The sequence below is a fragment of the Amphiura filiformis genome, chromosome 8 (genome assembly GCF_039555335.1).
Source record: "Amphiura filiformis chromosome 8, Afil_fr2py, whole genome shotgun sequence".
NCBI classification, from domain to species: domain Eukaryota; kingdom Metazoa; phylum Echinodermata; class Ophiuroidea; order Amphilepidida; family Amphiuridae; genus Amphiura; species Amphiura filiformis.
Window position 1 is genome coordinate 3,350,393 of NC_092635.1, and position 27,831 is coordinate 3,378,223.

Consider the following 27,831-nt stretch of genomic DNA (forward strand, 5'->3'; position numbering starts at 1 on the left):
TGAATATGTAAATGCTGGCAATGTGTGTTGGCACAATGCAGCATTTCATTAGTAATGGAAATATTCCCATTACAAAACCAAAAACAGAATTTTGCATAAAAGAATATAACGGCATGAAGTAAAAAAGTTAATTTACTGCAACTTAGCAATGCGGTCCTGATGAAGAAAAAGTTAGTAACTCACTGCACATTAGTAAATCAAGTTAATGCATACGTCAGTATCACATACATGCAGTACCGGCACCAGGGAAAAGTGGAAAATCTCAACTTTTTATTAAGCCAAAATGGAAACTTTTAGCACATTTTGAGATTTCTGTCCCTTACCCCCCCTGGTGTAGCCACTGCATTCATGCTGTAAGGAAGAGGGTTGTTGGATCTTGGTTGGGTTAATGGTCATATAAGAGGTGCCCAAAATTAGTTTTTTGTTGTTATCAGAGAACCAAATTTCACACCCTTTTTTGTATATATTTTTGCACGAAAAATAGATTGATTTCATCTGTGATTTCATGACACCCTCTCTGTGATTTGATGACCCCCTTGTGGATATAATTACTTCAATCATATTGATACTCTTTGTAACTTTGATAGAAAAGTCATAATTCGATAGTACCCTTTCGCATTAGTTCCATTTTAACTTTGAGCCCTGCATTTTTTATACATGTACAAGTGGGGAAATCAACCAAAATCCAAAACCCCCAAACCCGGATACATGCTCTAGTAACTATATAGCTAGCAGCCTGCAAAGTACGTGCTCAATTTCTCTAGACCTTTATAAAGCAATTCTGGTTTTATCCAGTTAGGCCTATGTTACACTTCCGCCCCTGATGTTTGACACTATGGGGTGTCGACAACTTATATCCTATGTACCTGCAAGGCTGTAAATGTCATATATGCCCATGGGCAGAACCTGGATTTATAAAATGGGCCACATTAATATGGGATTGAGTGGTTGTTCAAAAATAGGTTTGATACATATGGGGTTTTTTTAAATACACATAAACACACATCCCAAGCACACACACCCCCACCCCTCTCAAACACACCCACAATCATACATGTAGGCTAACACTAGCAAATGTAGACTAACTGTAAATAAACCCTATCCAAATCTAAACCCCGGGGTCACTCCCATTGTGGCCTGTACACCATCCATGATAATCAACTTTTGAAAAGCACCTAAACAAGGATTTAACCCTTGGCTAAAACGACACCCTAAACAGGGATTTTATTCCTTGCATCAAATTTCATACCTTAAAGTGCATGTGCGCGTATTAGAAATTGCAATTTTGCTACCCTTTTTTTCCAATTTTTCATGTTTTTGACACCCTAAACGCGACACGCTGCAGATCGTGCCCTACCCACTAAAAAACGACCCTTTTACGCGTTTTCATTATCGCGGATGGTGTACATGCCACAATGGGAGTGACCCCCGGGTCTAAACCCTAAAACAAAATAAGGACATTCTTAAAAATCAATCGACCACCCCAATGTCCCTCTCATCATACCAGTGGCCAAACATTTGGCTTATGCTAGTATATTGCAAGTTGACGATACAAGAATATTCTTCACATGAAGAGCAAAATTTAAATATCCTTACAAGTTCACTAACAATGGCAGTGCCCCAGGAGTTGGGATGGGATATCTTCTTGAGCTCGAGTAGAAATAATTCATCATTTCATTGAACATTCAACTATTTTGGGTCCCCCCCAAGAAAAGACTACCCTCCCAAAAAATTTATGATGCTGCCACTGACTGTCATGTTCACAAAAACCTGTTTCAATTATAATGTCCCAACAAGGAAATGATGAGACATCTATACAATTTCAAATAAAAGATCCCAATGTACAGAAATATTTAAAAGAAACTGTTGCCCAATACACCTATTGTTGTGATATATTTTAATATTCCTTCCACACAGCAATGACCTCATCCCTATAGCATAGATCAATAACCTTAATGAAACAATCATAGTACAAAATTTGACCCCCAAGTTGCAGAGTATGAGTTTCTGTACCCAAATTGTCAAAGGTCATTCAATGAACGTACAAATGTAATGGGGTTAAATACTCTTCCCTGATTATGAGCATGTTGTGGATCCTAGTGAATATAATGCTGCTATTAATTGCAAATTGATCCGATGATCCGTGGATTACACCCACATCCATTCCCAGGGACGTTGTAAGGTAAAAACAATGTAGTTATCATGGATGTCAAAATTACTGGAATTAATTAACTTTGGATGGAAATAATTTACTATTTATAAACCTTTGAAAGGTAACCACAACAAATTCACAAAAGTAGGGTTGCTATGGCAGCTCCCTGTAGTCTTGCTTGCTGATACATGCATTCACAATGTATGTGCTGTGAATAAAATAATAATTTTCTTTGCTTTTCCCTCAGTTTGTTCGGCTAATAATAAAAAGGTCATATATCTGATTGTGGAAACTAACATGTTGCAAACTTTTTTTTTTCAGATATCTTACAATATAGCTTTAATAATGTACGGTCTTTTTAAATAAATTAATTTGGTTAATTTGTTTTGAAACCTATTTTTTCCATATTTGTCATATTTATTTGTCCCAACTTAAACCTTTAAATAAAATTAAAATTAAAATTGGAATTACCCAAATTTAGTCTAAGTACAGAGCAATTTTGAATTAAATGTCTTATTAAGACTCGCATTAAATCACCCATAAGCGACCCAACTAGTAGTGTTATTTCATTTGTTTTACCCGATTACTTTAGGTTAAAATTACCAAAAACCTTCCTGACCGTTGTGACTAATATTATTCCATAATTTTGGCAAAGAATAACAAAATTTGACCAAAATCATATATTAAGGCTGGACAGCATGCAATTCTAATTCACCCAATAGTTCTGATAAAAGCTTACACAGACCTGAAACAGGGTCTTTAATAAAAAAAAAGAGGAAAAAAGCTGACAATGCTCAAAAAACGCTGAAAAACAGAGTAAAATTGGGGTAAATGGCTCAAATTGGGCTGAGAAGAAAAGAAAACGCATAAATTTCAGGAATAAAAAAGAGGAAATCAGCTAAAAAGAGGAAAAGTTTCAGGTCTGCTTACAGTAGACTGTCATTTAGTATGGTAATAATGTCAAGTGTGATTGACACAAGGGAAGCACAATATCTCATAGAATTGACACCTCTCTCAAATCATGTTTATTTTTATCTTGCCAGAGTGACATATTAACAGGGAAATGCAATAGTCCACAGAGTCCAGGTTTTCAAATCAATTTATTTCAGCAAGTCAATTTATATCAGCAAGTAAGCACTTCATTTTACCAGGTAGGAGCTATATTTATCAGTCTGGTTAAGGGTATACGATGTATTGTTGGTCGAAGCAGCCAAAAAAAAAGTAGTTCACAGCATCTTGCGAATGGTAGTGAGCTTTAGCAAAAATTGCATTGCTCAATTCATAGCCAGCGTGTAGAAGAATTCAAATATCACAGATATACTTTTGTAGGTCCTGTGGTTCTTGATTTAAGAGGGCTGAAACAACAACACTTTTGTAAAACGTACATAACTCATTAACAACAATAAATCAAGCAAGTTTTCAAAGTATATGATTTGTAGAATGAACTTTTGCAAACTAACACCAAAGTGTTATTTTTCAATAACATATTGATTCAGATAATGAAAATCGATTTTTTTTTTGGCTGCTTTGACCAACAATACCTCGTATACCCTTAAATGATATTGTCATCCTCTATAGTGGGAATAATACTAAAGGTTGTTAACACGGATGGTTTAATAGTCTGTTATTCATTATTCTTAGTCAGTGGGTGTGGTTCATAAAGAATTCACATAAGACAAAATCTATCTTTTATTCTCTAATTCTTAGACCCCGTTTACACAGAGAAAAGTCGACTTCACTTACGACATCAAATTCAGATTGTGACTAAGGATTAGCATAAATTATTTCTTGAAGGGGTGTTTACACGGTAGTCGACTTCAAAACAAATTGTGAATTCAATTTAAATGCCCTTACTTGCTCATGCTTCAAATATAAACCATATTATTAATAAAGTCGACTTCTAATTTTGAGTTTGTTTATTCTGCAAACTCGAGTTTGAATTCGACAGATATTGCTCTGGGTCGTCATTTGAAGTAGACTTCTGAAGTCTTACTTTTTGCTATATAAAATAGTGTTTAGTTATTAAAATAACTGTTAATTGACTAAGAATGAGTATAAATAATAATGAACTTTCACCTTTACTAGCCTGTGATAGACGACAGACGTGTGATAGATGACAGACGACACACAGGCCCAATAACTCATCATAGTATCTATTACTCAAAATATCAGACCTGCATGTCATCTATCACATAATGACAGTAAAAAAAATAAAAGGACTTATATAACTCATACATTTCATATATCTTAGTACCAAGATTTCCTCAGGCTACCTGTATCAGTGTTGACTATTTCCTTGCTTTATTTCAGGTAAATTCTTGTTTGTAATTTATTGTTAAAAATTGTATTAATTTACCAAACAAATGTGTATTGGACAAAATTCGCACATTATACAAAGTGGAAATAAAAATAAATTTAAAAGCTAAATCAGAAAGAGCAATAAAGATTCTTTCATGCAGCAATCTGAAGCAATCCATTGAGCACTGATGTAAGCATGGCTTGTTGCTAGGCAACCTTCCATATTGACACATTTCACAATCAAACCCTTTTAGCAGCATATTATTACAGGTTTTGACAGGTTTAGTTCTATCATGCCTATAGTACATTCTAGCTACCCATGCAACTTGTATGAAACATTGCAATTATAAAACAACGCTCATCTTGCGGTAGACATCAAATCAGCTTCTACAAGAAGACTGAGATTGATTAATTGTCCATTTTGATACTTGAGATTAAAATATGGTAATTTTTTTTTGAAACTGCACATGCACTCACTGTACATAAAGATAGCATTAATTAGAATGAAAACAAAACCACCAATAAAGGATTTGTGGATAGAGTTATCTGCTTCCAGGCCCAATATTATAAAATTGTTAATGTCAACTTAATGTCTAATAAAATTATATTCCTAAGGAGTTAGTCATAACTGATCTTGTCATAATGTAACAGTGTCAAATTTTGAAATCCTTGGTAATGTCACTTTCTTACAATTAAATTGGCATTTATTGCGAACCATAGTCTAAAAATAGGCTTTGATTTTTATGATGAAAATGTAGAATTACATCAACTTTGCAGATATTGCAGAAAAGTAACCACATCAATGTTTGCAATAAAAAAATTGTGCACTATGTCAACCCCGGGTGTCAACCATAAGTGACAGCAGCACACTTTATATGCGTGAATGTTCCTTCTTTCGAATCATCCCTAAAGAATTTAGATCCAGAGGTTTTGTGCTGAATATATACATTTATAATACAAAACATGCTATATGCCAACTAAATGTGTGCACATCAAACAAAACAGAAATTTTTGTTTAAGTCCAAATCCAAAGTAAATTAACATTGGTATAAAATATGATATTCTTGCTATAATCAGCTGGGTATAATTATAATGGTCATATGTAGATGGATATTAAAATGGCAGAAACCTAAACAGGTCTTTTGTTAAAAGCAAAAATAAGTTTCAATCGAATTTAATGTCCTTGCTGATTGTAAAGCCTACACTATGTCAACATTTTATACCAAATTGATGGTTTATGAGATATAATACGCTGCATGCTGCTGAAAGCAATGTATTTCATTGAACAGACATTGAATGCTTCATATGGTTGTATCGCCAAATCACATTTAGAGATAATGGACTCTTTAATTTACTTCGTTGCAACATATGGGCTTCCCAAGGGTGTCTGGGTCCTGTCTGGATGTTAACAGGTAAATTATAAAGGACAAATCTCATATGCTTGGGCTCACATCGCTCCAATCATGCAAGTTGGGATCAGATTAATGATACATGCACATGCATAGCAAACAGAACAGTGCCTATATCCATTTGAAAAAGTATCCAAATCATCAAAAAGAGCATCTATGGACAGGCCAGTATGTAAGGTACTCTGCATCACAAAGGCCCACAATGGGGTATTCAGTTCAAATACATCACCCCCTAAACTAAATTTATTTATAATCCAAGCGCAAAAAGAACAAGAAAAATGATCAAATACAGAAAACAAAGGCAACAATATTATGGAAAAAGATATGTCTTGAACATAGTTTTGAATGATTCTATAGAGTAGCAGCATTTCTGATATGAACCGGTAAAGTGTTCCACAAACGTGGAGCTGCCACTGAAAAGGCTCTATCCCCGGGCTCTATCCCCAGCACCCTTCTTGGAAAGAGGCTCTAAGAAAGAAGTACTATCCGCCAAGCGGGTCTTCATTGCCCCCTGGGATAATCTGTTCAGAGTGAGGCAGTTATTTATGTACTGGGGAGAGAGCCCATTCAGAGATTTAAACAAATAAAGCAACATCTTATACACAATCCTCTCACTGACAGGGAGCCAATGAAGTTGGCTCAACAGAGGGGTAACATGTTCAAATTTTGGTTGGAGCCATATTAAACATGCCCTGTGAAAGACATGACCTATAATCTCCCACATAGGGAGTGTGTAGATTTCAAATGGAGTCACCCAATCAGGTTAACCTTACTTCAAATTCACACTCCCTGTTTGGAAGATTAAGGTTGTATCTTATACAAGGAATGTATGGATCTCAACTGAAATAGCCCAAATGCAGCCATTATAATTTCTCCATCAAAACATTTGAAATTTCATTGTGTAGCATAACAAGATGCAATGTGGGATATATGTACAAGTTGTCCATTTACATCAACATCACAGAATTAGAGAAGGAGATCCGGGACTCCGTATACCTCCATGTACAATCGCGCCGTCAGCTATGGGGACAAAATTGGGTGTATTCGGGTCCTTGCCGACTGTGCGCAGAGATGAACGAAAACAATTCTGCGTCTCATCTGAAGCGTCTTGGTACTCGAATGCAGGTCGCATCAAGTGTGTCTCTCAAAGGCGCCCATCATCCATGTCGCGCTTGCATAACAACGAATGCCTTGAGCGCATTCTGAGGGAAACCGAATACCCCCAATGTTTGCTCCATGCCTGTATCAAGGTGGCGGTCGAGTCCTGGTTCTCCTTCTCAAATTCTGCGATCAACATGCATCACAATGCAAATTTCATGCAAATATAAAGCAGACTATCAACCCACGTGTTACAATAGATGGGTGGCTTCAAAGATGGTAATGGATAATCCCCACTCATTTGTCTTGTTAAATTATCCGATGACAAAGCTAACAGTCTCAGCTTAAAGGTTGACAGATCCCCATCTCCACCTCTGCTTTTACTATGCTCATTCCAAATCGTCACCACTTTGTTGACATAATTCTCACGATCTTTTCCAACAGCGTCCATTTTTTTGTAACCGCATTTGTTATCTTCGTGCATCACATTCTGGTTAAGATCTTGTAACACTTTTCTCGAGGCATCAGAATCTGATGTATCAGCTAAGTGTGGTGAACCGTATTTTCTGCGTCGGCGACGTTTGTGATGACGGTGGTCGTGATGCGAGCGTTGGTTATTTTGAACCGCTTCCAATTCGGGAGGCTCAGACTGTGCTCGCCCTCTGTTCAGATGATGTCTATGATGATGTTTCTTTTCCGTTTTCTTAACCATAACGGGTGATTGTGATCTTTTTGTCATTTCTCTTTTCACCATGTCCAGCCGTTTCAGATGTAATTTGGCTAAAGCTAAGTCAGGATTATCATTTCTGCTGGATAAGTCTTTCACCTCATTGTCCAGATTTAAATGTTTCCTTTGCTTCTTTTTATAATTGACCTCATTCTTTGACATCACTTTATTCTTTTTAAACCTTGAGTCTTGTGCCGGGGACGGAGGAGGTGCTCCCGGAATAAAGTCCACCGGATCAGACATGGATCGATAATGAGTAAGCTTATACTCATATAGCGATTCTGTTTTAGGACAGACCATCATGAAACCATCGTCGACTTCTTTCACTTCCAAATTCTTTGATGTTCCATCATCATCTACAATGTGGTATATACCATTATTATCACATGTGGTATCTTTGTCTTTTTCTTCACAAGTCCCCTTTTCAGATTTAGCTTCCTCTATAGTTTTTGGTTCCGATTTGGCCCTGATCCGTTGTAGAATTTGACCGGGTCCATAATGAGAATGCCGTTTCTTGTTTTTCCTCGTCATTGAATGCTTGGTATATTTTCCATTCTTGACATCCTTATTGCATGTACTTGTTTTGCTTTCAGTTGTACTTTTGATCTCTTGCATATCTTTTGGTTCAGACTGAGATCGGAAACGTTGTTGTAGGAGTGTTGTGGGAGAATGTTTGGCTTTGGGTTTTTGCCTGTAATAGCTTGAATGAATGAAAGGAAATAACAATGTATTTTATTGGCATGACAAACACTAAACTAACCAATCATTTGTACAGATGTAAATTTAAGCCAAAAATGAAAATATAATACTTCATGCCAAATTACAACTCTTTAGCGGCATGCTTTATTTGATGATAATCACAAACTTATTACTGCATTGTTGTGCTTGCTTTATGCCACATTCTGCAATGGAACACATGCCACAGTTTAATAAAGCACTGCTCCAAAATCAAATGAATTAAATCAACAAATAAAGCAAATGAAAATAATGGGTAGAAAGCCTACATTTAAGTGGAAATTTACGTACAGCCCCCAGGTTTATGGTAACAGTATGACAATCTCATGAGATGGTCCACTTGGCCCTATTCTAACTGAAAACTTCCAACCTCTCCTTATGTTTACTCCTAACTCCTCCAGAGAGAGAGCTTGGGCTTCCCGACACCCAGGTTTTATGCCAAAAACATGGGAAACCAGCCTATTTTGGGCGCATTTTCGCTACTCAGTCTCCCGGGGTTAAAGGTTTCTGGGCACCCGGGGGTTCTCAACTTTGGTTTGGGCAGGGATGTGCGACTGGGACTCAAGACTTTAAACCAAATTTGACGAAAAATACAAACAAAATTATACCAGTTTTTTGGAAACTTTTCACAAACTTTGCTTGAGAATGATGAAAAATTTACACTTTTTTTCAAGAAAATTGTGAAAAGGCAACCGGGCTGGGCACACATCTGCCAATCCTCAAATAAACCACAACTTCCCTTAATCATGACCTATAATGTCAACCCTAAAATGTGCATAGCAAGCATGTAAATGACTACTGTACAACAACTCTAAAAAGGTATGGTATGTCAAAGTATTACAAGAGGTCCCTGTATTAAATCATTCATCCTGATTTATTTTTTCTCCTGAATATCCTGCTGAATATGCACAAGCTTGGCAATAAATAATTTATATTTAAAATGTGTTTTCTATTTAAGAAATGTTTTTTAAACTATGACTTTGGACATGACAAGAAGTTACAATCAAATCAAGTAACAAGAAAATACACCATGGACCTAAATAGTAGAGTGCAAAAGAAGATGAAACAACACAATTTGTGCCAAATTAAAATTGAAAAAATTTGGTAACCATGGCAGTAGCAAAAATAATCAAATCAAACTTCAAACTGTGCTGCACCAAGAAAGGAATCACAACAAGAACACTAAGGAAGAAGCCTGTGAAATGTAATTAGTTTTATTTGCACAAACATCTTCTTGTGTTTCTTTCAGATTTTGCAAAGAAGGAACTATGTGAAGAGAAAAAAACACTCTCTTGGCAGGAAGTGTAAGACAATTTGAATGGGTTTTACTCTTTCAACATTTTTAACAGCAATCACTGCATATAGCCTGGATACCTACACTTTTAAAATACCACAGCTGTATAGGGAACAAAACATTAATTCATATTTCAAAATCAGAATAAAAAGTAGTTTTAAAAGCAATCCTGGGTGAACATGAACATTTTAAATTGATAGTAATATTCCTACCAAAGAGTGAAATTTAGTTAATTCAATCAGTAATTACAATTGAATGAACACAGCCTGACATAGCGTTGCAATTTTTTTGCGTACACTGCGTGATGTACGCCAGCGTTGCTGCTGTGCGTGTGTAAGCACTGAAGTGAATCCAATGATACCAACGCATTCGTGATTGGTTAGTACTGTATCCAAGGTCGTGCGTTCGCATTATAGTTTGAAATACGCAGAATACGATCGCGGTTGGATCGAATACAACTGTCGAAAGCTGTGTTTATTCAATTGGAATTCCTAGTATATAGTCCTGATATCAAAAGTATTTGCAATGTACAGGTAGAAACTACCTTTGCTCTATACAACAGAAATATACTGGTGTATGTGTGTATAGGTCCATTATGCAAGGTCGGATCCAGGAGAAGGCGCCAAGGTATTTTATGGCCTCTATAAAATCTATCAAAATCAGGCAAAATCAGCCCATTTTAGCCAATTCCTATGTCCCCCTAATTGGCCATCCCGGATTCACCTGTGATATGTGTGGGGTGTTTGTGTGTTTGTAAACCCCAGTAGATAAGGACATACACAATAGGTGTGTGGGGTGGACAAACAGGTACCTGGAGGGAGTTACTAGATCCAAAATAGCAAAAATATGTATTATAAACAACATTTTAGGAATAAAAAAGTAAACAGTTCACATTAAGACAAATAAAACTAAAATTTAACATTCATTTAAATGTCATTATCATCAAATGTTTCAGAAATAAAGAACAAAATGTCACTGGCAATCAGAATTACATTTTCAGCATTGCGTACAAGTTGTTGTCATTTCTTCAATTGCATTCCCTTGGTTTATTCTTATAATTTTAATACTGCTTTATAAAACAATGAGTTTTATCTGTCTGGCTTGCATGAGTAATATCACAAATACTGTGTAGATTTGAATTGTAAAACAAGCAGATATCAAGTACCTACATATTTAGTCTTTTTTAATATCATACTTGCAACTAAAACCAACTGCTATGGAATAGATTTCTATGATAAAATAATACAAACATAATAAAACAATGAGTTAAGCAAGTCATCCCACATGTGTTTCAATCCTCAAGGGCTAACATAATCCACTTTATTTTGATGCCTTTCAGTCAGCAATAGACATGCAAGGATAGAAGTACTGTAATAAGTCAATTACAAACATCTCAAAAAAGTAACCAACCCCCTTAAATAAAGGCCATTATTCAAAAATGGGCAATTGTATTACAAATCTGTAAAATGTGTTGGAAGCAGAATTTATTACTGCGCATTTTGACACCTTATTTGTAGCAATTGTCTAAATATTGACGTCACAGCGTACATTTAAATCAATGTCACCCAAGATTTGAAAGTTGCAGTAACTTCGGTTGATTTGTATTCAGTGTAATGGAAGGAAATCTGTGTAATGATATCTGAGTGTTTTTGTATTGTTGTAAGTGCAACTTTCAAATCTGGACCTACATTAAATTGACCGGTGTTTATTGTTTTCTGGGCTATCGTATCAAATGAGGTGTCAAAATGCGCAGAAATAAATTCTGCTTCCAACGCATTTTACAGATTTATAATACAATAGCCCGTTTTTTGAATAATGGCCACTATTTAAGGCGGTTTAGTTACTTTTTTTGAGATGTTTATGAAAGATGAATTGACTTCAACTAAACAATATTGCTGAATGTGTAAGTAGTATGTACCAAGAATATTTCTATATTAATATCAACAAAACATGGATTTGCTGGTAGAATTACCTTCAAACTCTATAAATAACTACCTATGAATTGAAAATATCCTTCATTATTAATCTATTCTTCAACAATGTACACATATGCACACACCCCTACACACACACCACACTCATCTACTTGTAAAGACCTAACAACAAGGACCAACAACCTTTTCCTATCTAACCGAGGACCTTGCCACCCAAAGCTAATTAAGCTGTGGACCCATCCCAGTGGGCACAGGTTAGGATTTTGATGTTAGGAAGTTTCAACCTAACCTGATTGCAACATTAATACAACATTGAAATTTCAACCTGATTTCAACCAACTTTCAATGCAAAAATCAAGGAGGTTGAAATCAGGTTGAAATCCATTTGCAAATACAACATGATTTCAACCTGATTTTAACGTCAGGTGTGCCCAACCGGATGCATGATCATACTTCTTACTATCCAACAGAGACAAGACCCTACACTAGCAATACTTGTTTGCAATATCGCTCATTCTACAAAATCCGGTGCCAATCCACTAAAAAAATTGAAAAAATAAAAGTTGTTCAAAAAGACCTGCTTTTTGTGTTTTTAAAAGTAAATGTATCACTACTTTCAGATGTAAAAAATTGCCAACACCACTTGCATATTTTTCTTTCAGGAAGTCATGATGTTTTTTTAACACTAAAACTCAATGTAATGTGAGCTACGTTACCGACTATAAAATGGGCTGGTTTTACTCAATCCAAGGTCATAAAAAGCAAATTAAAGATCACTTGAGTGAAATGTAAAACAGATTTCACCATTTCATAGAAGTTTTGAAGATGCTTAAATGAGTGTGTAACGTAGCTCACAGTAACATAGTTCACTGGTTTTTAATGTTTTTAATGTGATTTGCGAACGTTAGAACGTTATGTCGGTTAATTCTAATATAAATGGGGTTCGACCACTGGTAGCTTTCACATATTATTAGGAAGTACATGTAATACAAGTGCATACTATAGAATCCTGGTAACGTAGCTCACCAATCTTAACATGGTCGGTCGAAATTTCAATGTTTACAACATTTCTATGCCAAAAATGCTACTGCATCACGATTTTTACTGTGATTTTTAAAAACCTATGAGTGTTTACTTTCAAAAACCCCAAATTACATTGATACCTCTGTTTTACTTCTTTCCAATAACCTGTGTTAAAAAGGGGTAACGTAGCTCACAGCGTTTTGGTGGAAAGTGCAATTTATTTTAGAATTACACAAAGACATTTTAATCACTAAAAAATAACGTTGATAAACAATATGATGGTGCGTTATCTAATTAAAAAACAACAAATATGTAAAGAAATCGCATTTATTCAAAGAAAATATTCAGGGTTAGATGTGACACTTGAGCTGTGGAAACGCATTTTTAGCGATTTTTGAGCCTTTGCAAGGGTTAATCAGGCTGAAGAAAGCATTTAAAGTATGGAAAACTATATATGTCCGCGAGATCTACACGCGTGTAGATCTCGGTGGTTCTACCATCAAAAACAACATATTTGATGCCCTAAATGCTCGACAAAGTTTTTGTGGACCAAAGAATGGAAAAAAGTCTATTGGCACCGGATTTTGTAGAATGAGCGATATGCTGGTAGGGAAAGGGAACAGTGGATGTCCTCGGTTGTAGGGTGTCCTCGGTTGCTCTGCTATTTTCGTGTGCTTCCTCATTTACAGGTCTTTACAAATGCACATACACCACACCCTGATGCACCCCCCCGCCCAAATACCCACCCACACATACTCAATCAGCATACACATTTGTCCATTATTACAACAATAATCAAATTGAGACATTGATTCATTTTGTATTAGTTTGTATACCATTCAATTCATGCAGGGAATGAAGGCTATGAAGGTTAGTATTCTAGTGGTTTGGCTGCATCAATTAGCATGTACTAAAGCTGCATGGTGACTAATGGACAAATACATAGAATTAGTATAATATAGCTGTTTTAATTGTTAAGTTAGTTGGCAAGGACAATGTAATATAGCATTAAAAGTGAGTTTAGTTGATATTTGGTTCTTGTGACAAATACCAATGAAGCAAAATGTTAGATGACATGGTTGTTGAATTCCTAAGACAAAGCATGATGTTAGATGATGAGGCTGTTGAATTCCTAGGGCTTGACGCAAGATGTTAGATGATGAGGCTGTTGAATTCCTAGGGCTTGACGCAAGATGTTAGGTGATAAGGTTGTTGAATTCCTAAGACTTACTCATTCTCGTCCACGGAGCTGGTTGTAGACATTTGACTTTCAAATGATGATGGGGGTCTGTTTAAAACAAGTCAAAGTTAATCATACATCAGTTGTCAGAATCAGTATATTTTAGAAAAGAAAGATTTGCAGTATATAGCTAACACATCATTCACAACATAAAGTCATATGAGTGAACAGGACAATAAAAGAAAAGAAACAGCAGTGTTGATAAATATTCAGCTCTGTTCAATTGTGTGTACTCTGCGATTGGGGGTACATGCCCGTACCCCTATGACACTACGCCACTGTTTGGTCTTATATCCTATAGTTTTTACAATTAATACAACAATCTGATTTTCAATACTTTTTTTTCATTTTCTGTTTGAGCAAATCACCGCAGTGGCAATCACTGATTGTGTCTTTAAGGATAATTTCAGAATTATGAAATGCTTATTCACGCGCACAGCAGTTTAATTTGAAATTCAACTCAAGCGAGAGGAAACTTTATCTGCCACATGATAGTGGGCCAGTATTAATTTACACCCATGGATACATCATGTTTCAATATATTTGTAACTTTGCACTAAAATGAACCGGTGGAACAGATGGCATTACATACACAGTACACAACCTGTATCTCCTCCTGTAATAAGGCAGTTACAATATATCATATTTTTCATTTAAATTAGAACTCGCAAACACTGTCCAAATTATCAGAATGATAAGTTAAAGCAAGATGAAATGCATAGCTGGGCAAACAGAGCACATAGATTTAATAATATAGAAATACTCATGATCTGGTATGTTTTTAATGTAATTTTATGATCCATAACATATGCATGGATATGACTATAGTCTGTATATCTACTTTGAGTCACTGGCACTAGCTTTGAAGTTCAACGTGTTCCTGGGGCGTGTTCTGCATTAGCTTAGCATTACTTGGTGTGTGTACATACTTATATGCGCGCGATCAACGTGCCGCATATGCATGTACACGCAAGAAACTACGCTAAGCCAACGCAGCACACGCTGTACTTCAAAGTTAGTGGCGGCGACCTCAGGTATATCAGACTATATGATATCAGAATCGATGAATTGTAAATTGTAACAACTGGGTTTAACTACTTTGAATCTGATCAAAGACAGGTAATCTTGTGTTATATCACCCATGACAGCTAGGTAAGCTTATGGAATACAACTGTTATGATACATGTAGTATACAGCTTTTACCTCAGACTGCTTGATGTCATGGGTGGTATAAGGTAAGACTGCCTTGTACAAAGTAGAGTAGACAGTCCAGAATCTGTCATGTTTGTGTGTTCCACTACACATGACAATCCAATATGGCTCAGTGCTATTACATAGCACAGGGCTACTTGGAGTATGGATTCAAAGTTACAAGAAAATAAACATGTCAACAACAACACATCAACAAGTTAGTCATTAAAATATTATTTCAACAGTTTCAAATTCTAAAACAAAACAAAATTCATTTTTAGTTTGTTACTTAATACTTGCATATAATTGAACAAATAATCAGAATATTGGTGTATTAGTTGACCTGCTGGGCTAATTCTACACTATATTATCACTCTCATAAAAGATGACAAGCACACTCTAGAAATAGCTATAAATGGTAAATATGATTGCAAACATTTTGTACAGTCCATTTTGCTTTCTCAAGATACACAAGGAGTTGTATCTGTAGCGCACAGTGTGGCGCAAAGTGACTGAGCCCTACAGATACACCACCTTCGATCATGTGATCACACACGGATGCCACTCTCTCGAGGAAGGCAAATGGACTATAGTTAGTTAGACCTAAATTGCATCAAATTTGAACTGAGATAATTCAAATACCCACACCTGAATTAAAGTCAAATTTGACACAATTTTGTGGGTCAAGTAAGATATGGCATCAGATCTTACTCTAATCAACTCTTACTTAAAAAATGAACACATTATTTACGTTATGTAGCTGAAATTTTTGATGGGGTGGCAACTCTATCCACAAAACTCAACAACCAAGAAATAAAGGGTCACATGTATCTTTATTGCATATATTTAAACCAGTTCTCCTTTTCCTTTTTTACTATTTATCCCAAATTGTTTTAAACAATCAGGGCACCTGGCATTTTCTGTTATCTTGCCATTTATGATTCTTCTGTTAACATTTGCATGTGCTCTATATAGTACTCACATGCTTTCACTGATTTTCACCAAACCTTGGTCACAATTTAACTGCACTGACTGTGACCACATGTCACATGACAATTATAGGGTCAAGATCACACAGGTGTGATAGTGGTCAAAATGTAATTTCAGCTCTAATGTCTCTTCCCATGAAAATTACATATGACAGTGATGGCAGTTGCACATCTGCATTTACATTAGGTTTAGGTGGTGTTCACAGATATGGGGTCAATGGTCATTAAGGAGTTTCCGGTCCAAGACTAAAATGCTTTCAAAATGCTTCTTCTCCCACAAATAAAATAAAATGATAATGCCACTTGCACACATGCATTGACATTAGCCAGTATCTATAACCTTTGGAAAGATGCGGAAACAGCTCTACAACTTGGTTAGTGGTGGTTTCCCCCAGGAGCTATGCCACTGCATCCGGGCACTGCATAGTAACAAGGAAATAAAGGAAACTACCTTTTTGTTTGCAACAAAAGTTTATTCTGTTGCATTGTACTCATACAAATCATCAATTTCCTTTATTGGGGGCACAGGTGCAGACACTGCAAATGCATACAGGCAGCTTTCAAGTGACATCATTTCCGATGTTAGCAAGAAAACCTTGATTGAATTCACTTGTTACGTGATAGCCAATCAATAAGTGCATGATTACCTGTACAAGCATTTTGGCTCTTTGGGAGCCTAAAGACAATTATAGAACCCGGCATGATAAAAGGTACGGTAAATAATGCTAATATCGTGACACTTCCTCTGCTCTGCCTCATTCCATTCCTATCATGTTTACAATATTAAATTTGCACCAAATATCCACAGGGATGAAAACAAGCACTGAAATAATATCCTGAAACTGCTTTAACATTTCCTGAAAATGTGTATTTCCCTATACTTTGTACAAGGAAAATCCAAGCAAAATTTCCTGAAATCAGGATATTTCTTGAAGATTTACATCCCTGCATATCCATTTTGCAGGTGGATCTCCTTTTCCTTCCCTGTCATTTATGGTATGCTGCCAACCTGTCATGACAGAGGAATATTTCTTACTCTAACCTAGGTGTGTCATGTTGAAATGACAAGATGCTGACATACAATGCATCATTCACATCTGTGAAGTTGTTGCAAACAATTGGTTGTCAGTCATGAGATAGAAATCAGTGCACCTGTCAGCCTGTCACTCATAAGATACCATAAAACAGGCCATAGGGGCCTACATTTAATCACAACCAAGATGACTAAGGTTGGGAACGCTGATGGCACCAAAGGGGCTTCAAACTTGGGATTTGCCACCCCTCCAGACAAGACAAATACTTTATTATTTCGGGCAAACATTGGCACAATTTCAGACAAAATTGTCCTGCATTCTTTTTTTTTTTTTAATGTGATAGAATACGAAATAAAGTTTATCTCATATAGTTAAAGATTCGTACGTAGTGCTAATAAAAAGTAATTTAAATTAAACTTCAACACTGCTTGTTCATTTTCGCTTACCAGGAGCGCTTTCGAGGATCTTCCTCGTCATCAGCCGATGTTGTTAGCTAGAAACGGCTAGAGACCAACCTGATCACACTCGATGACGTCACCAAAGTCAGAAAAGTGTGATGTCACCTGATCAGGTTAATTGGTCTTTAGCCGTTTCCAAGAGCTAACAACATCAGCTGATGACGAGGAAGTTCCTTGAAAGCGCTCCCGGTAAGCGAAATCTAGTAGTGTTGAAGTTTAATTCAAATTACTTTCAAAGTTTATCTTATTATTTTTATTATTATTTACACGGCAAGATTCAAGCAAATTTCAATAAAAGTGACAATAGGCTACAATAAATGGTTAATGTGATCTAAGTACTGAATTCTGTTTAACAATCAACAAATTTAACATGGCTAAGGCAGTGATTTATATGTGTTGGTAGTAGACATCAAATATTTCGGAGAAAATATTCTCCGTCATCAGCGATTTAAATGCTGTCCATTGATTGATTAATGACTTTTTACTTCCAAATATTGCAGAAAAGGGTTATTAATTATATTTAGGACCGACACCATTACACCACTGATGACGGAGAATGATTTCGCTGAAATATTCTGATAACAAATTTGACTGTTGTTGACTCGTTTTCAATTCGTCTTTGAAGATTTAAAATTTTGCCTCAGAAATGATTAGGACTGAGAAACCTGTCAATCAACTTCATAGTTATATTATAAATGTATTTTAGTAAATTGTGATATAATTTTGCTAACATTAAAGGAATATACAGTCATTTTGCCAGCAAAAACTTAACTTTCACAGCAAAAGTTTCAGAGGTTCAACAATAGTTTACAAAAAATGACTTGTGTATGATGGCAGCCTTATACTTAATGCATGATGGAATAAATGGCACAAATTTATGTCATTTATTCAAAAGTCTCCTATTTTACTTAATGAAGAATAATATGAAGCAAACGGTTTCGAGCTGAATTAAGTTGCAGGGTCAGGTTTATTTATTGCATCATACATTTTGTATCAAAATATTGATAATTTCGTCTTGTGTTTTTGGTGTCGAAAATAAAAGACTATATATCCCTTCAAGGCATGTGGGGAAAAGGGGTAATGATAATAGAACGAAGGTCAATCTACAGCACTTCAGACATAAAACGTGTCAAGTTAGTATGAAAAATCTGAAATATGAACAAAAAAGCTACCTCGGATGAAGTGCTGATGAACTTACCGAATTCTATAAATGAAGATAACATTATTGATGTAAAAAATGTAAAGAAACAATTAATTAGTAAAATGGAGTGGGTCCATTGTGCATATTATGTATGATACCAAAGACATTTTGGGCCACAGATATTTTGGGCATTTTTGACTTGTTGCTATCATGTATCAGTCATAGAGGGACATTCTGTCATTGAAGTTAGTGATAGATCATCTAGCCAGTTCACTGGGCACCGCCATCATGGAAATGATGATGACAGTTCGCATTTCCAGTGATCGCGCAGGGTATTCTGGTAGTTTACACATGCGCAAAGGCGTTTCAAAATAGGGGGCGCTACAAAAATCATCATGGCGAGGGTAAACAAGAAGATTGCGCTGTGCATTGGAGTATTCAGACATGAGGTCCTGGTTGCAGGGCCACAGCAAGGTCGAAAAATGCGGGTGGCCATCAAACTGTTTGCAATGGTCTTGCCTGATGCTATCTGAATCTTTTCATGAAATATGTGTACTCATTTGCTGCACAAGCAAATTTGCATTCTGAGGCTACGCCCTTACTGAGAATGGTTCAATTCCACTAATTTGTAAAGAAATTTAGACAATTTTATCCTAAAAGCCTGGGCCTGGTCCTAAACAATTACTTTTTCACAGCATATTAGGAACAATTTGAGGGGCCTACCCCTCCTCTGGTATCACAACTTCCAGGATTTATGGACTATGAAATAAGGAGCCTATACGATTTTGATCCTGATGATGTGACAGTGACAGCAATGCAATGAGGCAGCTGTTTCGCTCTCGCATCTATGCGGTGTCTTTAAGTATGTGTGTGTGTGTAATGCAGTGCTTTTTAGCTAATGCTAGTGATTCGAAGCTGCGCGCAATGAAATGTGCACTGACTTTACTGCCACATCAGGGTATGGTATAGTACCTACATTTTGGCAATGGGTTATTCCGGTTGAAATTCACACTACCCCTGTGGAAGATTTTTGAAATATCTGCCACAGGGGGAGTATGGATTTCAAATGGAATGAACACATTAGGCAGCTCCATTTGAAACTTTCCCTCCCTCTGTGGAAGATTCAGGTTGAATCTTACTTAGAGGGTGTATGAGTTTCAAATAGAGCTGCCTAATGGGTTAATTCCATTCAAAATTCATACTCCCCCTGTGGAAGATATTTCCATTATCTTCCACAGGGGGAGTGTGGATTTTAAATGGAATAGCCCCCCTATGACTGCTGAGATATTGCAACCTGCCAATGTCCAAAAGCAAAAGATTGACATTCAAATCAAATTGATGTTAGGGAATAATTGAAAGAGTCAAACTCAATGTCTTAACTCCCAGAATTGACCTTACTATCAATGGCTGAAGCATACCGCATTTTCAGAAAAGGCAAATCATGCAATTCATGAAGAATTTGATACTTTATGTCAAGAAATTTAATCTTTGTACCGAAATTTTGGTTTTTTCATATATGACACGATCTGCTCCATGGGGGCCAAAGGAGGCATTTTTGAAAATTGAGTTACTATAATTTCTTGTAGTAACATTGGGGTATCATACACTGAAAACACTGAAGGTCTAGCATACTTGGTTCTAAAGTTATGAGGTTTATGAGGTTTTGTTAAAAGTTATGAGGTTTTGTGATGTGTATTTTCTTATGTATTTTATTGTTTTTTACTCCATATTTTTGGCTTTATCTCAGTTTCAAATTTGCCACCTTTGGCCCCCATGGACCAGATCGTGTCACATATATGGTTGGACAAGTGAAGTTAAAGACGTATCTAATTGAAAGTCAATCTTTTGATTTAAAGAACCAATCTATGCGTTTAAATCTGCATGTTATCATGAGGCCCATATCTGAAATGAGACTTGTTGCAGTAATAATGGAGTGGTGTGACACATGTCTGGTTACTGTGATGTCATCAGTAGTAACACTACTTACTTGTTCTCTTGTAAGCTACGTCGGACCCAGATGTCTCCTGATGAGCTACTACTAGTAGAAACCCTACGTGGAGATTTAATTAATTGTTGGATGCAAACATACAATGGGCTTCAGTGGCGTAGCGTCATAGGGGCATGGGGTGGCACGTGCCCCCATATTGCAAAAATGAGAAAATCCCATAGGAAAAGTGCCGAAAAAAGGCTTGGGCCCCCCCCCCCCCAATGTGATGACCCATGCTACGCCACTGATGTGCTTGGTCATGGTTGTTGAAGGGCCTGCTTGAAAAGCAGTGCTTGTCACTGAAGCAGTATAACCCTCAATAAAGAAAGAATAAATAAATAAAAAAATATATATGATATTTGATTTATTGCTAACATACATAATTGATGACCTATTGGTAATACTTGAACTTGATTTCACTGAGACTTGCTGTGTTCACTGTACATTACTCAACAGATACATAAAATACAACAATTTTCACTGCATGAATTTGTGTACAAGGATGCAGTTTCAACTTATTCCACAGATTGACCAATCACAGCACATCTCTAAGCAGCACTGACCAATCACAATGCATCACATATACAAACAGGTGCAGAAGGCTCGATACATTGATGTTGTGCTATGCAGCATTATCTATTGGAGTCAAATTCAAACATGTTGTTCACATAATATCATAGCATTCTACTAACATGAATATGAATGAGTTTCCTTTGAATATTCATGAGTTGATATCTTACCTAGCGGCACCTCTTGCTTCATCCCCATAGTCCTTAGTTTGGAGTTCTTCCAAGTTGCCAATGAGTTCTGTAAACAGTCTGCAAATATACAAATAAAATCAAACAGGTATTTAATTTGGATTAGGGTGGTTATTGGTGAAGTGGACATCCATACAAATACCGGTAATTTATTTTTCCTCTCTGGAAACAAAGGAGCGAGTTAATGTCAGAAAAATAGCCCTTGGATGCATTAGTTTGTCCATTAAACCAAACAGAAATGACGTCTACAGCAATTCTTTCCAATTTAAATTCTGCGACTTCCTTAAGATTTTCTGAGAACTACATTCCCATTTCCTGCCTTTATGCCCTTGAAGGGGACAGCTTGCATAAAAGAAACTGTATGTGTGCAGCATCATTTTAAGTGGAGCTTCAGGCTAGGCCTAGCTAGTATTAGACAAAAGCACATGCAGGGTGTATACCGATTTGGAACACCTAATTTCAATATGTTATGCAAAAAATACGAGATTTCACCTGACACCAAAATCTGCATTTTGATGGGTAAAGTGGGGGACCAAGCTGTCTATCGGGTCATCCACCTTTAACATTGTAAAACAGAAGAGTGTCATCCAGCCGCGTCACAAGCGGGGCACCCCACTTGTTTTGCAGCTTTGCTCACTCCGCTTTCTGGGATCGTAACTTTGGGCGCCCCATTTTTTGTCACCGTTCTACATGGTTGGTGTCACTTTAATCAGTATTCATACACTCTTAAATAGCGAGAACCAATCAGAGCAAGCGTTAGAAAAAAACAAACTATGCATTGATTAAGAAATAAAGGGTAATGCATGATCCTTTACACGAAAATAATGTGTCGAGGCAGTAAAAGCGTAAATAATGGGTGAGGCGCAGCCGAACCCATTATTTAAACGCTTTTACTGCCGAGGACACATTATTTGATGTAAAGGATAATGCTGCACCCTTTATTTCTATTCTATTACCACAAAATAGTGTGATTTAAAGAGAAAATATCAAATTTTTTGCCCAAATATTTCAAGTTGTTTACCTCAAGGTGGAGCGCATACGCAGTAGCCAAAGCGTATGCACATTCCAATAACACAACCTAACATTCCATTCTCCCTATAAGCAGGTATGCACATGCAATAACACACCCCTGACATTCCATTCTCCCCTACATAAGCAGGTGTGCTGTGCGCTCTGCTGTGCGCTGTGATGATAGAAGAACATAAAGTTTGTTGCCCTTGACACTTTATCGCTAATTAATGGTCTGTCATGTGACGCGCGTTTCAACAAATCACAGTGTCGCGATTTTGAATAATGGGTCGTGGGGTAATAGAATTGTGTATATTGTGCACGCCGCGTACTACGCGCAGTGCTTTCGCACACGTAGGCTTGATTCATTTTCGGGCGGGCTGATGCATTTATATTTTGTTCTATTTTCCAATATTTTAGTGATAATTGTGTTACGCATCAACATCAGCGCGTGTGCATTATTCTTGTCTAATTTCTCTCCCAACAAGTAATACGCGTTCATTAACCTATAAATGTTCAGCAACAAAACACTTCTGAGTATGGAGGCGTTCTTTTTTCCTGTATTTGGAAGTGGTGTGCTGTTTTCGATTTGATTGTTTTGTTAAAAGCAGGAATGACAGGCTTGATTGATGATGACTTTGGCAAATAGATTCATAAATCTAATGTAGTATTGTTTAATAGGTTTGAACCCAAGGAATGAGGCTACCAATTATCATAAATAAACTAATAGGAGCTAATCAACAAGTGATGACTTGATATACAGAATCAAGATATGGCATATTCCAGTCGCCAGCACTGAATAAATAAATGATTTTTCAATAGGCAATATTTCAAAGGATAATATATACACTCTGATGTTTGCATGCTGCGTTTAATGTCAAGCATATCTAGGCATTAACAGCTGAAACCTGGTAGATAACACTAACAAAACTTTGGCCAGGCACAAGTGACCTGGTGAAGGGGATTGCTGTAGATTGCTGGTCAGGGCATTTTTACAGGACAGGGAAAGTGAAGCCTACAGTCGGACATATTACCTTTTGCAAATGAGCGGATTTTATTTTTTTGATCCAGCAGAGATTTACCTCGAACCTCTCGTACCAAAGGCAAATAAATACCTTTTAGTGTACTGCCATGGTGCTCCTTGCTTTTGGAGGGAAATAGCGTACCTCACCATGCTCCTGACAAAATCAATACCGTATTTCCTCGAATAGTCGCCCCCCTCAAATAAACGCCCCCACCACCACTTTTTTCAACTAAGATGTTTCAAAAATGCTAATATTTCCATGATATTTTGTGTAGCAAGCTTACCAAGTTGCTCACATGGTCGATAATAGCGTCAATAATTGGCGAAAATCTGGATTGGAAACCAGGAAATCAACCAGAAATCAGTGTTTCTAGTTCATAGTTCGTCATTTTAGCGTGACTTTTAAGCTTACCTGATGTTTTTAACGGGAATTGTCATGCTAAAAATGATCTCTAATAAACGCCCCCCCGTTTGGAAAATGCAATGCCCCCAGGGGCGTTTATTCGAGGAAATACTGGTATTGATGCTTTTTAAATGACCCTCCATAAATTTGGTGAAATATATCTGTGCGTAAATTAAAAAATATGGTTAAAGAATACAATTGTTTATGATCTGCATGTAATGTGTTGTGTCAATAATTAATTGCACACAGAAATCTAGCTTATGTCATGTGTTGAGGTACCAGTCATTTGTTTGATTCTAAACTCATTTTAATCCCATGAGTGACAACCCAATATGGTGGACTTCTACAGTGTTTATTTTTACACATCGGTATTATAAGGCGTTTGTGTTATAATCTCATTCTTTTGGAAATACTTGATCAAATGGCATCAATACACTGTCAGTAACATCCATAGAGCATTACGCTTCTGATTAACTTAATTATGTATTCCGAATGTCAGATAATCATGAGGGATATGAATTGAAGTTAGTAATTACATCAAGGTTGTGTAATAGCCTCTGACGACATAATGTTCTCATTAAGGTAGAGTCCGAAGTTTACCGTTTTCTAAAATCCATTTTCCGTGTTGTAGAATTTGTAAATCTGTGTCATAAATAAACCTTAAATTGTTTAAACAATGATATTAATGTCACAATAAAGTATTCAATATCGCGATCAATATGCTCTGATTGGAATATTCTCATGATAATAGGCTGACTATTACAATGTTTGGAGGGATATAGGGGGTTCATGCCTTGGTAATAATACCTTTATTTCGGTATTATTAAACAGTATTTTTATCATCAAAATTGACATCACAACTCATGATTGTTTTTAACATTTATTTCTCTTTATCTTTTAACAATTTTTGTCACATCATACAAAAATGTCATTTTCCGTGTTGTACCTCCGATTCCACGATTTTCTTCCATTTTCCGTAAAACGGAAAACTTCAGACTCTACATTAAGGTATGTTTGAAATGTCACCATAATTTAAGTAGCTATTAGTAATTACTACCCATTCCAAAAAATACAGCACTAATTTTTTGAACTTTCCCTGGGTTCACCAATAGTGCTTTTAATGGTAGAATATGTACATCACATCCCGGTGATCAGATCCATTGGATCATTAGCTTTTACTGGTAAAATATGTACATGACATCCATTGGGTCATAAGCATGATTAAGTGAATGTATCAGCTACTTCTTAACGTTTCCATATTGGTTCGTGATTGAGATCAATTATGTCACTGAGTAATAAGCCAATCTTATTGCTTATTATGTGGCATATTACTTGTCATCACTAATAATTGTACAGGATATTTTAATTAATCTAGTCAGATAATTAGTAACTATTGAGATCAATAGATCAGTTTGAAAAAATATGAGTGAGTAAAAAACATGTATCCTTATAATATCAGGCCAAAGACAGTAATTGTGAAATTCAGACAGTCAAATAGCCATAGGGACCAAAAAAATTAACAATAATTTATAATTATATGGGTATTTAAAAGTGTGTAACTTTACGATCAAGTATGATAGGGAAAGGGATATTGTAAGCAGGGGTATCGAGACGAGCTGGGGGGGGGGGGAATTCTCAAATCTTCACTGGGAACACCTAATGACTCACTGGGAAAAAGGTGTGTAAAGCAGACAAATATCGCTCATTCTACAAAATCCGGTGCCAATCCACTATAAAAATTGAAAAAATAAAAGTTATTCAAAAAGACCTGCTTTTTGTGTTTTTAAGAGTAAATGTATCACTACTTTCAGATGTAAAAATTGCCAACACCACTTGCATATTTTTCTTTCAGGAAGTCATGATGTTTTTTAACACTAAAGCTCAATGTAATGTGAGCTACGTTACCGACTACAAAATGGGCTGGTTTTACTCAATCCGAGGTCATAAAAAGCAAACTAAAGATCACTTGAGTGAAATGTAAAACATATTTCACCATTTCATAGAAGTTTTGAAGATGCGTAAATGAGTGTGTAACGTAGTTCACAGTAACGTAGTTCACTGGTTTTTAATGTTTTTAATGTTATTTGCGAACGTTAGAACGTTATGTCGGTTAATTCTAATATAAATGGGGTTCGACCACTGGTAGCTTTCACATATTATTAGGAAGTACATGTAATACAAGTGCATACTATAGAATCCTGGTAACGTAGCTCACCAATCTTAACATGGTCTGTCGAAATTTCAATGTTTACAACATTTCTATGCCAAAAATGCTACAGCATCACGATTTTTACTGTGATTTTTAAAAACCTATGAGTGTTTCCTTTCAAAAACCGCAATTTACATTGATACCTCTGTTTTACTTCTTTCCAATAACGTGTGTTAAAGTTGGGTAACGTAGCTCACAGCGTTTTGGTGGAAAGTGCAATTTATTTTAGAATTACACAAAGACGTTTTAATCACTAAAAATAATGTTGATAAACAATATGATGGTGCGTTATCTAATTAAAAACAACAAATATGTAAAGAAATCGCATTTATTCAAAGAAAATATTCAGGGTTAGATGTGACACTTGAGCAGTGGAAACGCATTTTTAGCGATTTTTGAGCCTTTGCAAGGGTTAATCAGGCTGAAGAAAGCATTTAAAGTATGGAAAACTATATATGTCCGTGTAGATCTTGTTGCGTTCTACCAGAAAAACAGCATATTTGATGCCCTAAATACTTGACAAAGTGTTTGTGGACCAAAGAATGGAAAAAAGGCTATTGGCACCGGATTTTGTAGAATGAGCGATATTTGCAATTTTAATGCAAAATGTTCAAAAATGAGGACACTTGTGGCCTAAAACTGGACCAAAGGAAGATGCACAATACAATTTTTAGTCCATTTTGTCTTAGTATTTTGAGCTAAGGGCTACTCCCTCTGTACCCCCTCCCCCTGGTTTGCCTCTCTATGTAAAGATATCAGCAATAGCAGGATATATCAACCAAACTTGAAAACTGTTTAAACAATGTATATTGTGAATCTACAAGTCAAGAGGTTTCAATATTTGCTAAGTTATCTTGTGACATGCAATGATGTTCAGGTATACAATGCAAATATAACAATCAATTACCGACATCAGTAGAAGTGGATCAAAGTGGCCCAGGTAGACATGGTTTTTAAGTGCTTTCAAGTATTTCACCCACACAGAAACTCAATTAGGCATAGATAGAACATTGAACAAAACCAGAGAAGATGTGTAAAACATTTTAATTCTTACAGACTAGATGCTCACAACAAAATCTGAGTTATGACCTATTTTGTGCAAATTTATACTCAAAGGTACATTTTATTGCCCCATAATTTTTTTTTGTTTTTGCATTATACTAATTTGAACACAAGCTGTACTTCATATAATATAGTTTTATATGCTTGGATAGTCATGCACAATATACCTTATAATGCAAACTCAGGCCCTGGATGATACTGGCTTTTTTGACATAACCTGATTTGATATCATATCACTTGATATTTACCCCCATTTTTAACCTTATATATGTGACCATCCATCTCAAACCGCTCGTAAAGTCGGCAAATTGTATTTTGAGTTACAGTCCAAATTGTGTATAAAGCTTGTATTCATAATGTACCTAATAATTGTCCTACAAGTTTCTCATTTCAGTCCAGTCAAATACCAATCTTTAATCCTATTGTTGAAGAGGATAATAAGCTTATACTAAAGCAGTATTCAGACTTTTTATTGTACTGACGTACAATATTGTATGCAACATATCTACGTTGTTTAATCTATTGCCATTCTATTTCCAGTAATGTTTAAGTTCTAACGAATGTTTGATGACGTAAAATCGATTATATATTTCTACTAGATATTACATGTAACATATTATCGATTTTTCGTCATCAAACATTCGTTAGAACGTAAAC

At 36.1% G+C, this 27,831-nt stretch overlaps 1 protein-coding gene across 7 annotated transcripts in view; it reads right to left on the minus strand.

Moving 5' to 3' along the window:
• The window catches only part of LOC140158510 (cGMP-dependent protein kinase 1-like), a 168,912-nt gene that overhangs the window by 16,442 nt on the left and 124,639 nt on the right, over window positions 1-27,831 (minus strand). For 2 of the 7 annotated variants that reach the window (XM_072181622.1, XM_072181621.1), the window contains exons 10-12: window positions 21,451-21,528; window positions 20,711-20,773; window positions 13,902-13,958 (exon numbers count right to left, since the gene is read on the minus strand). In XM_072181622.1, coding sequence (XP_072037723.1) covers window positions 13,902-13,958; window positions 20,711-20,773; window positions 21,451-21,528 — 198 coding nt within the window. Of the gene's footprint in view, window positions 1-7,205; window positions 8,385-13,901; window positions 13,959-20,710; window positions 20,774-21,450; window positions 21,529-27,831 lie in introns of all 7 variants that reach the window. The other 5 variants (XM_072181624.1, XM_072181623.1, XM_072181619.1 and 2 more) reach the window with 4 other exon arrangements.